The sequence below is a fragment of the Drosophila albomicans genome, chromosome X (assembly GCF_009650485.2).
Source record: "Drosophila albomicans strain 15112-1751.03 chromosome X, ASM965048v2, whole genome shotgun sequence".
NCBI lineage: Eukaryota > Metazoa > Arthropoda > Insecta > Diptera > Drosophilidae > Drosophila > Drosophila albomicans.
Genome location: NC_047627.2, coordinates 18,949,925 through 18,964,790, shown reverse-complemented (window position 1 = coordinate 18,964,790; position 14,866 = coordinate 18,949,925). Strand labels below are relative to the sequence as shown.

Below are 14,866 nucleotides of genomic sequence, written 5' to 3'. Positions count from 1 at the left end.
CTATCTCCGCTATTTGAAGGGCGATCATGATGTCCTTTGGCACAAATATAGCGCTAGTCAAATGAAACCGATTGGCATACTCAAAAGGACGAATATCCTGCAAGTACCCAAGTTACAAGGACTTTTTTGTTTACAAAAAATAGCTTATATCTCAGCCATATCCTGTCCGATCCTTGCAAGTCCTATGTCAAACGTTATGTATTGGCAAGGACTATCATCCTGCCAAAGGACATTCAAATCGCCATTATGGTTCTCGAGATATCCTGCAATTTGCAATCTTTACATGTTTTCTTTGGCCCTCTGAGCAAAAAATTACAAGTGTTGGTTTCTTAGATGACAACATAATTTTTTGTTGCCAATCGATAGATTTCGCTGCTACGAATCGAATGCAACACGGCCGGTCAAAATCCGTAAGGATTTGGCGGAGCTAGGATCAATTTTCTGATTTATAAGTAATGTTAACAAACATTTTATTGCATACTTTCAGGCTGTCGCAAGTTTAAGCTTTCAATCGATTTGGATGCTGAATGTAAAAAACATTGCATAGTTTTAGGCTGCTTATTCAATTGGTGCTGCTGTGCCGTGTTCCCAGAGTCTCTGGTTTTGGATTTAGATTGATTAGGTCATTGCTGGCCATGCGCATTTGCCATGATGCGTTGCCCCAACGCTTGGTTTATTTCACACGAATTTTTGAGTGAATGGCAAAAATCGCTTCCCCTTGCTGTGGCCCCCTTGTAAATGGGAATATGCAACACTACTACGTGCCACTTGATAAATATTCCTTGCGACGCTTGATTGAATTCAATTCCATCAAATTCTCAGTTGCCACGTCATGTGGCGGCCACTTCAACTCGATTGAGGCCCTCCACACTTTAACTGTTTTCCGTCTCTTTCTATTTATGTGTATCTCTCTTTCTCACTCTTTCTCTCTCTCTTTCCGTCTGAAGTGATTAAAACATTGCATTTAATGAGCCTGACGGACAGCAGCACAATGAACACAACCTGTTCCAGGTCAAGGGGCAGACTGACATGCCAATTGTGCCCTACGAACTGAGGCATATTAGATCGATGTATCCACATGAAATGGAACAAAATTTATTATAAATATACTACATTTATTGTATATCGATATAAAGTGACAGCTACTTGTCAACAAGTTTCTAATGTCAAACAAGAATTCACTTTTACTTTGTCATTCATTGCTTAACTCACAAAACAGCAACACAAAAATTTATAAAAGTTTTAGACCTTTTCAAACATAAAAATTTAAAATTCTTTTTAATTCTAAACCGATGCAAGTGCAACATTCTCAAGGTGAGTTAGAACAAAAAATTACCATTTGTCTAGGAGTCTTAAGTTTAGGTTAAATTATTGATAGATTTGTGTTACTTTTCTTAATATTTTCCAAGCAATTAAATATGTATTACATTTGCATGGAGTGAATCAGTTTTAGCTTCGCTGCTGGAGCTTTTAGAAGTTTATGCAAGTTTTTAGAGAGAGAAGGGAGGGGAGGCAGGCAATCGTACAAAGGATCGAATCAAAAGGTTTGCTCCATTTGAAAGTGCGGGTTGTAGAAATGGAAATTGAATTTTTGTCATGAATGCAATCCATTTCATGTTTATTTTCATTATTGTCTAAATACATGTTTATCTAAGATACTGTCTGTGTGTCTGTCCATCTGTCTCTGTGTCTGTGTATAAACATTTGTCGAGTTTTGTGCAATTTATTTGCTTTATTTCGAGCACACTCGACTGTAGTTTTCCTACATATTTTTACTATTTTGTATGTATCTCTATCTTAAGCTTCATTTATTTATTATATTAATTTTGTTATTATTTATGTAAACATTTAAATTTATACGTTGTTCAATAAATTTATTTTATTTTGCAGTGTATATTATAAGCATAAGGGATACTCAATCCATTAAGCAATACAAATTTCCGCAGTATAATTTTAAGAAACGAACAAATAGATTTTAAACTGGATCACTCGCACTCTATATTTCATTATCTGACAATTCTTATCAAATTTATCGGTTTACGAGGTAAGCAGTAAAATGTATAATAATGTATAAGAAATTATAAATGGAAACCCGCTTAGCATCAGGATGCGTCGCAACGAAATCGTCGCCAAAAGGCGAATGAATGTGAGTTTTACTCGAGGATCTTGTCACGCCTCGACATTATTATCTGGATCAATCACACACTGAAGTCTAACATCCCAAAGATTGAGGATCTGTGCACTGGCGCTGCGTATTGCCAGCTGATGGACATACATTTCCCAGGCACTGTGCGCACACGTCCCGTTAAACGTGCAATCAACCATTCGAGTACATCAACAATTTTCGCATCCTGCTGCAGAGCTTGAATATAGTGGAAGCGAGATGTCCGGTCGATGTGCAGCAGTTGGTGAAGGGACGCTATCAGGATAACTACGAGTTTGCCATGTGGTTTCGTCTCTTCTACGAGGCCAATTTTGAGCAATTGCCGCCTGACTATAATCCGCATAATATGTATACGCGATTCGATGCCAATTTCCATTGGACCGTCGCGAATGTTGCCTCCGCCGGTGCCGACGCTGATGCCAAAGCGCCGATCTCTAAGCGTGCCACAGGAGAAGGCAACAATGCCCAGAAAGTCAACAACGATGCGAGTGCAAAAGCAATCCAAGGATACAAAGCTCAAAGCGATGAATAGGTCAGAGATGATAACTTGCCACGAAAGAAGATTGAGAACTGGCCAAAGATGAAGAGGAATGCCACAATGTTTCCCAACACTGTGAAATCCCATTTAGTTTGCATGGCAAAGAGCGTGAGTGACAAGCAGATGACAACTGTAATCCCGATTCTCAAAAGCACCTGCTTGCCAGCATAATGTCTGGTACCGTGGCACAGCATAAAGGATTGAACAAAAGTGAAGATGCCCAAGCATATGAAGTTCTTTGGCGTCTGTCGTCGCACATTCTCGAAGCCAGAGAATGCGGGCTCTACCCGTTGTCTACTATCATCATGCTGGTGATCGTAGACAGCGGGTAGAGTCAAATATTGCGGAGGGCAAAGTACTTCACTTTGGGGGAGAAAGTGAAGATTGCAACAGCTCCAAAAGTCACCAACAACTGAGACATCACTATGAGGTACACTTTGCATATGAATCCGCTGCGAATGCTTTGATTGTCAAAGGACAAGTGGTATTGTGGATTGGTTTCAATCATTTCCATTTTAAAAGCTGCTCCTCTAAATTGAGTTTAGAAAGTTTCCTTGATTACAACAGTTTATTGTAGTACGGTGAATAGATGAAATGTTTGTATTCTGAAAACTTTTTGAAATACAAGATGGCAAAGACAAGTCAAGCGACCAAAGTGGCGACAGTGTGTTTTTAATTACCATAATTACATAACTGCACACACACACGCACAACTCACACACACACATGCAATCGCATTTGCACTCATACTCCTCCATACTCGCAGACAGTGTTGCCAGAGTCGCTTTTTTCCCGTCAAAACTGGCTTTTTCAAATACCATTTACTTGAAAAAAATTGGAAACAGCGGGCAGCGGGAATTCTGGCTTTTTTTTACTTAAATGCTTTTTTTTAGATTTTTTTTCTATTTGCCCAAAATTATGGGACAATATTTGCTGTAGCTGTTCTGTCGATGCTTGCCAACATTAAGGCGAAAGTGAATTGATCTTAAGATCAGTGTGTTTTGATTGTATTAAAAAAAGTCAAAAGACTTTAAACAAAAATATCGGACGACACGGAAGACAGTTACTGCAAATGTACTATCACCGCATAACTCTCTGATTTGCGCAACCATGTTTTGACCGAAAAGCAAAAGTTAAATACTTTAAAGACGACAGCGCTATTCGTTTTTCTACTCGTTGTTTTATACTTTAAATGGAAATACATTTTATTCTAAATCATGACTTGACTTGACAAATGCTGCTATAGATATATTATAACCTTCCTAATAAATTCCTTAAAATGATAGGAACTGGATGAACATATGACAATAAAAATGAGGAGAATGAGGATAGTTTTAATGAAATTCTTCAAATATTGTGAATATTAGAGCAGCTGCTGTACAAATTCTATACATATGTTTCAATATAACCGATTTCGTGCGCTCACCCTATGACTATCAGAAAAATATAGAGAATCCAATGAATTGAAAAATCAGCTTTTTTATAGCTTTTTTTCTAATTTTTCAGCTTTTTTTCATCGTTCTTCCCGTCAAAAACAGCTTTTTTTCTCAACAAACTTTGGCAACACTGCTGCTGTGGAAGAGAATTGGACTCTGTGGAATCATTTGAGAGTAATAAAGTCATTTCAAATCTTCGTTTATTGATTCGCTCAATACAATAAGTACAATGAAGCTAATGTTACGTGTGTGGATTTTAATTTAATATAAGGTTATATGTGAGCTGGCATACATACTCATAGCACAAAAAAGTACCCAATAGTTGTTATACTACTCTAAATTTGTTTGATTTTCAATTTCCAATATAATGATAATTATACGCTTTAATGTTTTATTGAACACGTCCGTTTTGATTGCCTTAATATTTGTTCCTCTATTTGCAGGAGTTACAGTAAATTATTACACAAAAAAAAAACAAAAAAAAATAATTGGAAGTCAATAAATACTCGTAATAAATATTAGAAGGAATTCAGGGCAGATACTAGTTGGTAAAAATAAATAAATAAATAAGTTTAAATTAGATACGCTCCATGGGGGAATTCGTTTTGTTTCAAAGAATACACAAAAAACATAAAAACAAAGCGGAGCTTAGACTAAGTTTTTAAAGCACTTAAAATATTTAGTGACTAATTGAAATACACACAACAACTAAAGTGTGTGCTATGTAAAAATATATTAAAGAGAGTCTAGAAAGAGAGATAGAGAGTGACAGAGATAGCGAAAGAGTGCAACAAATTGTGTGAGCACCGATTTTAAGTAGAATCTAGGCTTAAACTATGATTTCTTTATGACTACCACCAAGTGAAAGAGTGAAAGTAAGAGTTCAAGTAACAGTTTCAGCGAGTGCGAGTGCAAGAACAAGATAGAGAGAGAGAGACAGAGTGTGAGAGAGAGAGAGAGAGAGAGAGAGAGATGTAGGGAACCCAGTGAACGGCGAATATGAACTAAATGTAATGTAATTAAAATAAATAATTTGTGTGTTGTCAAAAATTAAACTAATTGAGGGGAACACATTCCTCCAACTGCTGCTGCTGCTGCTGCTGATGTGTGGCTGCTGCTGTTGCTCATGAGAGCGCTCGCTTCTTGGACAACGTGCCCGCCAGCGCATCAACGGGCGCCGGCAAATGGATGACAGGCAAACCGCCGGCGGCCAATTGGGGATTCGTAAAGGCGACCGCACGCTCCTTGGCCGCAAACGTCGAGAATGGCCGCAGTCGCACATAGAGCACAGCGGAAATGAGGCACGATGTCACCAGTATGCCCAACAGCACAATTAACGTGATGGCAAATCCGGGCGTTGTCATACAAATCAAACCCTCCTCCCGCAACGGAAACACCATCGTCTGTGGCTGCGAATTTCCATTGGCAGCGACGCCACTTCCACTGTTGCCACTGCTATTGCCCGTCGATTGCTCGTCAATGGCAAAGGTCAGATCACCCGACGACACAACCTTAATGATCCGATTGAGACCCACCTGCTCCGTGGATGGGGCCGAGGTTACAGCACGCGCCCGTCGCTGCACCCGACGTTCGTCACGTCGCTTGCCAATTGCGCTGGCCACGTGATAGGCATCCACATGGAGCTGCGGCGGCGGACCGTATTGCGATTCGGGACCCACTTGAAGGTGATGGACATCCTGCAGATTCGTCTCGGCACTGCACTGATCGGGACAATGATAGCGACAGATTTGTATGGTGCACTGGAAATGCACCTCCATCGAGTCGGGGAACTTGAAGGCCTGGAAATGGGCATACGACAGCACCGAAGCGGATGCGCCAAAGTTCTTGATCTTGGTGAAGCGTGACATCAGCTTCGGCCGTGTGACGCATCCGCGTTGATCCACCAGCTGAATGGGCGCACGTTTGCCATCGTGAGCGACACAATTGCGCACCAGCATATCGAACTTTGAGTCATCATCCTTGATGGCCAACACCATTGTCATTGTTTGGCCGATCTTCACCAGCCCAGAGACCTCAGAGGCCCAAGGACCTTTGCCCACCTGAATTTGCATCCAGCAACCGACATTATCTCCGGCAAAATCGGCACGCACCACATCCAACATGTCAACGGGGAACGGACGGAATGTCACGCTCTTCTCGTACTGATCGTGCCACGTGCAACGCAACTTGCGTGCCTGATCCCACACCTCCTGCACCTGCGGATCATACTGGATGACAATGATGTTCTCAAAGTACGTGCCAGCTCCAGCACCGGCGCCGCCGTTGCCCGACTCATGTCCGTAGCCCTGATTGTAGTTGTCGGTGTTGCCAACGGTGCCGCATTCATGCAATCCAATGTCAAAGCTGGCCGAGCTGCGACCCAGACCCGAGGGCAAGTGCACACAGTTCATGTTGCTGTAGTGACCCTTGGAGAAGACGATGCCATTGAAGGGTTTATCGAATTGCACAAACACTTTCATGCCATTCTTCTCGCACTTGACGTCGAGCGAAACGATCTTGGGCATATCCTGAACGGGCGAGGCCCAAATCTCATTGTTGCTGGAGGCGCCCACACTCAGATCGGGCAGCGATTGCACCTGCACCTGTTGCTGCACCTGCGGGGGTGGTGGTGGCGGTGGCAAACGCTGTGCCGGCGGCGGTGGTCCCTTATAGAACTGTGCTCCCGGTGGCGGCGGTGGTCCGAAGGGTTGGCCAAAGCTCATGGGTATGTTCTGATGATTGTTGCCTAATTGGAGATTGGGGAGTTGTTTCAAATGTTAAAGAGTTACTGGTTGATGATTTAGATGTGCCAACTTACTGCGTGCTGGACCCAGATTGAGACCCATTGGAGGAGCTGGCGGTCCATTGTGTGGATAGTGCACCTGAACCTTGGGCACGGTGACAATCGATTGTGGTGGCTGCTGTTGCTGCTGTTGTTGTTGCTGCTGCTGTTGTTGCTGTTGCTGCTGCTGTTGTTGTTGCTGTTCCTGCTCCGATTCAAGTGCCATCTGGTCCACCTCATTGTCATGGTCGGAGATAACCAAGGTAAGCTCATCGTTGCCAGCTCCAGAGGCGCCGCCATTGACTGACTTTACCACCTCAATCTCATCCGCCCCGATTGAAACGAGCTGCAAAATGGGTCGCAAGTAGAAAAAAATGTGGCATTAATAAGGTGCTGCACAGCACACAGCATGCGGCATGCGGCATGCGGCAAGCATCTAAACTAAGTACAATGGGAGCAACCAGAAGCCAGCCGCCAACAGCCAGCAGCCAACAGCCAACAGCAGAAGAAGCATGTCGCATGCCAATTGAATGGCGGATGCGACTTGTGATTCAATTGCATAAGGCAACAACAAACAAAACAAGAAGCACAGCGAAAGAAAAAAAGCAAAAAGCAAGAAAAAAACAGCTAAGCAAAGTGTAACAATTTCACTTTTTTTGCCATCGGCCGCCGCCAAGTTTGGAGTGACCCAATTGCCTCATCCGAGATCCGCCTTTTGCGCCAACGATGTCAAGGCTAGAACCGGAGAAGCGCGCCGTTGCCATCGATGGACAATCTCTTTGGCCAGTAATTATGTCTAATTATGCGCATTTAATCGATCAATTAAAACGATAATTGCGACTCAACAGCGATCGAACAATAATAAGGAGGACGACATTTCACTGATCTTCAGCTATATCGACAACTTTTTACAGTTGTTATAAACACATAAATAATATATTCACTTAATACATTAAAATTAAAAAAACTTATTCTTTGTTAGTTGAAGAAAGTTAATCAAATACAAATTGAGTTTTCTCAAAATGGAATTTAACTTAGACATTCAAAATTTTGGTTCATTTTCTTCAATAAAAAAACATATTCTAAATATTTGTTAATTGAAGAAAGTTTTTTAAGCGTAACACGAAATAAAAAAAATAGAATTCATCTTAAAGATATTCAAAATATTTGTTAATGTTCTATTTAAAAATATTAAATTTTTCTCCAAATTATTTTAAATATTTGTTAGTAGATTAATTTGGTTATTTTTAGCGTTTTTAATTAATAACAAAAGATATTCAATGTAATTTGAAAATTGTTTAAATGTCGATTATCTGAAGAATAACTTCAAGCTTTTTTTTTATTTGAAGAATTAGTTCTATGTGGATATTTTGTGGATTCTTTATTAATAGCGAAAGAAGTATGATAATTTGTCTTGAACATATTCCAAATTTTTATTTAATTGCAGCATGAGTTTCTGATTTACAATAAATTTAATTCAAATTTTAAAATAAAGCACATACTCTAGTTTTATTGCAGACCGTTTAAAGAGAATTTAAGCATACGCGTTCTATTGAAATTTACTATAAGCAAAAAATCGAAAAAATAATCAAATTTTAGTTAATAGAACATTAGCAGACATTTTTTATTTTCAAGAAGAAAGAAATATTCTATCAATTTTAATAATAAAAAGCTGCTTTTCAACATTGTTATAGTACAAAATTAAAAATATACCAAAATATAATAAAATATGCCAAAGTCTATATTTGGTATATCGATATATTAAAGAATTTTTAATTTACCGCAGAGTACAATAAAAATATCAAGTATCAAATCGAATATACTCGTATTATGCTTCTAATAAGAAAGTTTATTTTCAATTTTCTATTTCAATTTTTAGTTTGAATTTAAAATGTTAGTGTTAAAAAAACACCCACCAAAATTTCACAACAAAGATTTTGAAAAATATATTCCCATTAGCCAAACTCTGAGAAGTCTGGGAAATTGGAGTTATGGTGAAAGAAAGACAAGTGTACATTTGGAAGTCGATTTGGAGAGAGAGAGGGAGGGAGATATAGAAAGATAGAGAAAGAGAGGAAGAAGCGGCTAACTGAGTGGCCAGCTGGCCCAATCCCAAGCAAAGTATTTTATTTTTTGGCCAATCTGTGCCGCAGCCAAAACAACTTTCTCCCAGGCAGCGAGACAACGAGGCAACTGCAGCATCGTGCCGCATGCTGCATGCTGCATGCATCGTGCTGTGGCATCAAGCGACTGGCGCTGGGGATGTCACATAATCAGCGCGCGACGTCGCGTTTGCCTGTGTGGCATCCTGCGCCAATCCTATTTAGATAGAAAGTGATGTGTCCAGGCGGCAGACGAGACACACACACACATACGCACACATACGAAGATAAATTGGGAAACGAGTTCCGAAAACAAATTCTAAAAATACTATAAAAAAATAAAAGAGAAGAGAAGAGAAAAAGAGGAACAAATTTGCATGCATAGTTGGGGACAGGAGACGTGATTTGGAGCGTCCAACAACGGGCGATGCTTGCCACAGGCCATGAATACCAACGAGACTGGGGACGAAGAAGAAGAGACTGCAAAGAAAGGTGGTGGCGGAGGAGAGAGAGAGAGGCAGATGAAAGATGGGGCAAAGTGAGAGACGCGCGAGACTTTGGTTTCATTTCGATTTTAGATTTTTTTGATGTGCGCGTGATCCGGTTTCGCAATGTTCGAATAGAACGCACTAAAGAGAGGGAGGGAGGGGTAAGGAGGGGGGAGAGGGAGGGGTAAGGAGGGGGGAGAGGGCGGTGAACAGTCTCTCAAAGGTGTGGTGGCAGAGTGGACCAGCCAGCTAGCCAGTTCCTTCTGGCTGGCTGTGTGTGCCGCATTAAATGCTCGAAATGTGTGCCAAGTTTTCCTTTTCCTTGCCTCGCACTCGACGTGCAACAAATCGTGAGTTGCTTTTTGTTGTTGCAAGCGCCAGCTGCTAATGCAACAACAAATGATGCGGCAGCCGGAGCTGGAGACGGAACCAAAAGCTACACAGCTCACAACCTGATGCCGGCTGTTGTTGTTGTTGTCGTTGTGGTTGCTGCTTCATCTTGACCTCGACCAATGCTGAAATGTCGAGTTGCTGTCTGGCTCGGCAGTCTGCGTCTGCCTCGCTGTTGCAGCGCGAGTCGCGAGTCTCGAGTCTTGAGTCTGGCAGCGCACCAAATCGAGAGAAAGTAAACGCGAAATAAAGAGTCGACAATAGCAACAACAACGGCAACAACAACACCAACAACAGCAACCACAGTCGACAGCTTCTCTCTAACCAGAGAATGCGAACAATTTTTTCCTTTTTTTTTTTTTGGCAAGCAGACAAAAGCTGGCCAAGATCTGTTTGAGAGTTCAAAGGTGAACCCAAAAGATGCGAGAAAAAAAGGAAGAGTTTTGCAGCAGTTGCTGTTGCTGGCATTGTTATTGTTGCTGTTGCTGATGCTGCTGTTGTCGTGCAGCCAAGGAAAGGGAAATCATCTTTGAGCACATTGGAAAATTGTGTCATAGCTGAGGAACGTGAGACGCCCACATGCTAAAATACAGAAAAAAAAGCAAGCATGCTAGCAGGAAAAACATAAAGCAAGCAGCTAATTGACGACTTTCTAACAAACAACGCTGACAAAGACATTCTTTTGTGGCATCCATCATAGATCATTATTACAATTATGATGCGACCTCAAATAGTAGTTGCCTATTGTAATAGAAGTGCGACCATTATCTATTATCTATTCAATTCAATTCCTTACTAAATGCTCGCAGAGGAATCTAAAAACTTTTGAGGTAGCTCTTTTACAATATACAATTTTAGAGTTTACTTTTTCAATTAAAAGTAGTAATTCTTTTTAAGAAACTATTTGATAAACTATTTGATTTCTTGATAGCATATTCTATTAAGTATTAAATATTCTTATTTTGTTGCTGTCATTTAAAATAAATTTAAAGTTTCAAAACCCCAAACTACATTAATTGTCTAACATATCTAATCTTATCTAATCGGATCAAATGAAATATTGTAATTAATAATAATAAATATACATCATTTTAATACATTTAAAGAACGAGTTAAACCCTAGTCTAAGGCATTTAACTATTTACTTGCTCATCTCAAAATTATTTGTATAAAGTTCTGATTTCTGGAAATCTTCTTAGAGATAGACACCAATTTATACTACAATTACTGAATAGCTGACTATTTTTTAATAAAAGTAGTTTCTTTCCCAAAAGAAAAAGATTTTTTTCCATTGAAAAGTTTCTGTTTTTCTAGTCAAACTGTCTAAGAATTTTTTGAATTTCCTTTTTTAATCTAATATCTTTCTCATGCTATAAATGCTATACTAAAAAAATCTTACTCGACTTCTAAATTCGAAAAAGTTGGAAATATTAAATATAAATAAATACTTAAGATCATTTTTGAAGTATTTTTTTTGGATTCCCATTATTCCCCTCTATTCTTTGCCTTAATATGTTATACCACAAAATCTTATTTGATTTCAAAGTTCGCAAAAGTTCAAAATGTTAAGCACTTAAGTTTATTTTCTTCCTAGCCAAAATTTTCCTACAGTATTATTTAAGTTTTCATTATTTCAACTCTGAACATAATTTCTTTGTCTAAATACTATAAAGAAAACTTATTCGCTTTTGTTTGAAAGTTCGCAAAAGTTCAAGATATAAAAGACTATAATAAAGACTGTAAAAGAAACTGCAGTTATACGTGTTATACAGCTGCGTATAACAGTTTTTGGCTGAACATATACTGACATAAAGATAGCAAAAGAAATTGCAGTTATACAGCTTCGTATAACAGTTGCTGGCTCAGCAACCAAATTGCAATATTTAGCACTCAATTGTCGGTATTTGTGAATTGAGCTGCTAATATCGTAATGATCATAACAATAGCAATAACAATAATAATAATAATAATGCAATGGATAATCGAAAACGAAAATAATCGACTTATAATCTGTGTTAATTCGTCTTGAAAGCTCTTTCACTTGCCGTCGATATCGATAATTATCGAAGAGATGCGTTGGAAATGAAGCTTAAATGAATTTTAATTACATGGGGAGTGTGAGTGTGTGTGAGTGTGTAAGTGTGATTGTGATTGTGTGAAGATGAAAAGCTTTAAGCTGCTAAGTTGTTAAGTTGTTAGATTGTTTCGCTTGTTGTGTTGTGTTGTTGTGTTGTTGTTTGTTGCTCACCTGCAGTGAAAGGAAGGCAATGATAAGCGGCAGCCAAATCTGTTTGATCCCAAGACGATGACGACGATGGCGATAACTTTGTTGTTGTTGTTGTTGTTGTTGTGACGGTTGTTGTTGCTGCTCTTTGATATTTGGCTGTTGATGTTTGTGTTGCTGTTGCCGATGCATGTTGCTGCTGTTGTTGTTGTTGTTGTTATTGTTGTTGCTCGAGTATGTAGAAATTGCAATTAATTTATTGCTTTTGTTGTTGTTGTCATGTGCGCGCTTTTGTTGTAACCTGCAAATGAATTGTTGTTGTTGTTGTTATTGTTATTGGAAAAGCAAATGAAATGTGGCAAGAGTAGAAGCTAGACTCTGCAGCAGCCAAACAACAACTGGAGATGGTGTTCGGAGAAGAAGTTGGAACACTAGAAAGTGTTTGCTTTGTGGCTTTTACATGCACTCAACATGTGATTATTATTAATGTTGTTGTCGTTGTTGTTGTTGCTGTTGCTGTTAGCATTATTATTTATTGTTGTCGTTGTCGTTTTCGCTTTCAGGTGTGTCCGGTTTCTATGTATCTGTCAGTTAATTATAATTTATTGCTCATTTCTGCAGTTAAATTGCTGCTTGACTGACTGCCTGACTGTCTGATGGACTGATTGACCCATTCAACTGATTGATTTGCCACGCCCACCCACACATTCCAAGCAATCCACCCGCATCAGCCACGCCCCACGACAACGACAACGACAGCAAAAAAGTGACAGTGGCCACAAAAGAAATGTCTGCAGATGAAGCAAAAGCAGAAGCAGAAGAAGGAGAAGAAGGAGAAGCAGACAACTTATTCACCTGTTTTGCCGGCAGGTGAAATGTGTTAATAGGTTCCATAAGCCAAATGTGGGTCAACGTCAACATGCCCAAGACAAATAGCGAGTCGAGCAATTAGAAGACAACACTCTGCAGCTCTTCTCTACACTGATCACTTGCAATAGGACAAGAAAAAGTGACACAAGAAAAATGACACAGAGCAGCGAGAAAAGAAAGAGACACCGTAAGAGAAAGAGAGATAGAGAGAGCGCGAAGAAAACACTTGTTGAGCAAGGGAAAAGATAAGTCAAAGAGGTGCTTTAAATTATGCTCCAAGAAATGAAATGAAACTATAAAAAGCAGAGCATTTTAATAGAAACCAAATAAAACAAAGTTTGCAATAAAATTTAAATTAGCTTCACAAGAAAAAAAGATTAAATCAATTTTGATTAGCAAAAGAAACTTTCAATTCATTGATAAATAAAAACTTTTAAAACTATTAAAAAAATAAATATTTTTTAATATAGCAACCACAGAAAATAAGCAAAATATTCTGCTAATTTGATGTTTCATATAAAATATACAAGAAAATTTCAAAGAAAATAATTGAAGTTTATCGAATTAAGTGTGCCAAAAAATGTAAAAATTCGTTACTGATAATTTCATGAATAAAAATAAAAACAGTTATTATAAATAATACATTTTTTTTAATTAAAAAAATTGTCAAATTTTAAGTTCATATGGAATTCGAAAGATGAGTATTTTCTATATATTTTTAATATATGTATTAACAAAAAGAAGTAAAGACAAGTTTAATTATTCAAAATATTACGACAAATTGCTTAAATTTGATAATAAATAATAATAAATCTAATCAGAAAACATTTTTTCTTTTACGTAATGTATTTTTGAATACTTTAGCTTAAATTATTTCGATAAATTGGTTAAGTTTTATCTGTGACAATCATAGAAAAATGTTTGATAAGAAAATTAAATGTTTTTTTTTGTTTTGTATATCGAATTTTACTTGCAATTTTAAGCAAGAAAATAATTAACTTTCAATGAACCTAATTGAAAATCTTACAGTTTCTGCTATTAGTTGCCTGGATAGTATTAAAATTAATTTTATTTGATTAAAAAAACATTCTCGGTTCCTAGCCAAAAGATTTCCAAAGTAATTTCCATTTCATCTTTTTAAACTCAACTCTTAAATGCAATTGCAAATCTGAATATTTTCAAAATATATTATAAAAATATTTGTTGCTTCAGTTTTTATAAAGTTTTCTAAAACAAAAGAACAGTTGGTTAAACGAAAAAAAATATATATATATAGAAAGTATGCCGAAAAGTCTAAGGCTATGAAGTAATATATTTGCGACTCGAGAATTTAGAGAATTTTTTGAATTTCCATCACTTTAATCTTAATTCTCAAATGCAAGTCGTAGTCTAGACATGTTATATAGTATATAACTTAGATCCATGGGGGTTAATTTCGAATAATTTAGAAAAAAATCAACAACAATTGTATTAAAAGGTGTCTTTCGGAGTTGATGTTAGAATGCTGAAATAAGGTAAAGGATGGGGTCAAAAAAAAACTTGAATTAAAGTAATTTCTGTTTAGGATAATAATCCTTTGCAAAGAATTCTATAGTTTCTCTCTCTCTCAGTGTCTCTTCATCCCTTTCTCTCCTTCTGTTTCGATCTCTCAATGAGGATGCTTTTCATTCCCTTTCGACTGTCCGTTCGTCATCCCCATTCGCCCAAAATTGTTTGCCTTAGCTCAGCTGCTGCTGCTTCTTCTTTCTTATAGCGGCACTTACCTTCGCCTCGGACCAATTCCGCAAGCTCCGCAATTCGAGCGCAATTTTGATGCAATGCTGACAAACAGGATGTGTTTGTGAGTGTGTTTGACTTTCGAAAGCACTTGCT

The 14,866-nt window shown here is 38.2% G+C and overlaps 2 protein-coding genes and 1 long non-coding RNA gene across 3 annotated transcripts; 2 read left to right on the top strand and 1 right to left on the bottom strand.

Annotated features, from left to right (window-relative positions):
- The first annotated feature begins 1,181 nt into the window (after nt 1-1,181).
- Nucleotides 1,182-2,139, top strand: LOC127566053 (uncharacterized). The gene is made up of 3 exons (XR_007955379.1): nt 1,182-1,314; nt 1,891-2,044; nt 2,101-2,139. It is a non-coding gene; the product is annotated as an uncharacterized LOC127566053 (long non-coding RNA).
- Nucleotide 2,140: 1 nt separating this feature from the next.
- On the top strand, nt 2,141-2,696 carry LOC117566969 (microtubule-associated protein RP/EB family member 2-like). Its single transcript, XM_034246629.2, has 2 exons — nt 2,141-2,146; nt 2,361-2,696. The coding sequence occupies exons 1-2, from the start codon at nt 2,141-2,143 to the stop codon at nt 2,694-2,696; spliced, it is 342 nt and encodes a 113-aa protein (XP_034102520.2).
- Nucleotides 2,697-4,300: 1,604 nt separating this feature from the next.
- Nucleotides 4,301-14,866, bottom strand: LOC117576484 (uncharacterized). The gene is made up of 4 exons (XM_034261304.2): nt 14,758-14,866; nt 12,149-12,425; nt 6,957-7,266; nt 4,301-6,884 (listed from the first exon to the last, which is right to left on the bottom strand). Exons 2-4 carry the CDS (start codon nt 12,314-12,316, stop codon nt 5,263-5,265), a joined length of 2,100 nt encoding a protein of 699 aa, XP_034117195.2. The 5' UTR covers nt 12,317-12,425; nt 14,758-14,866; the 3' UTR covers nt 4,301-5,262.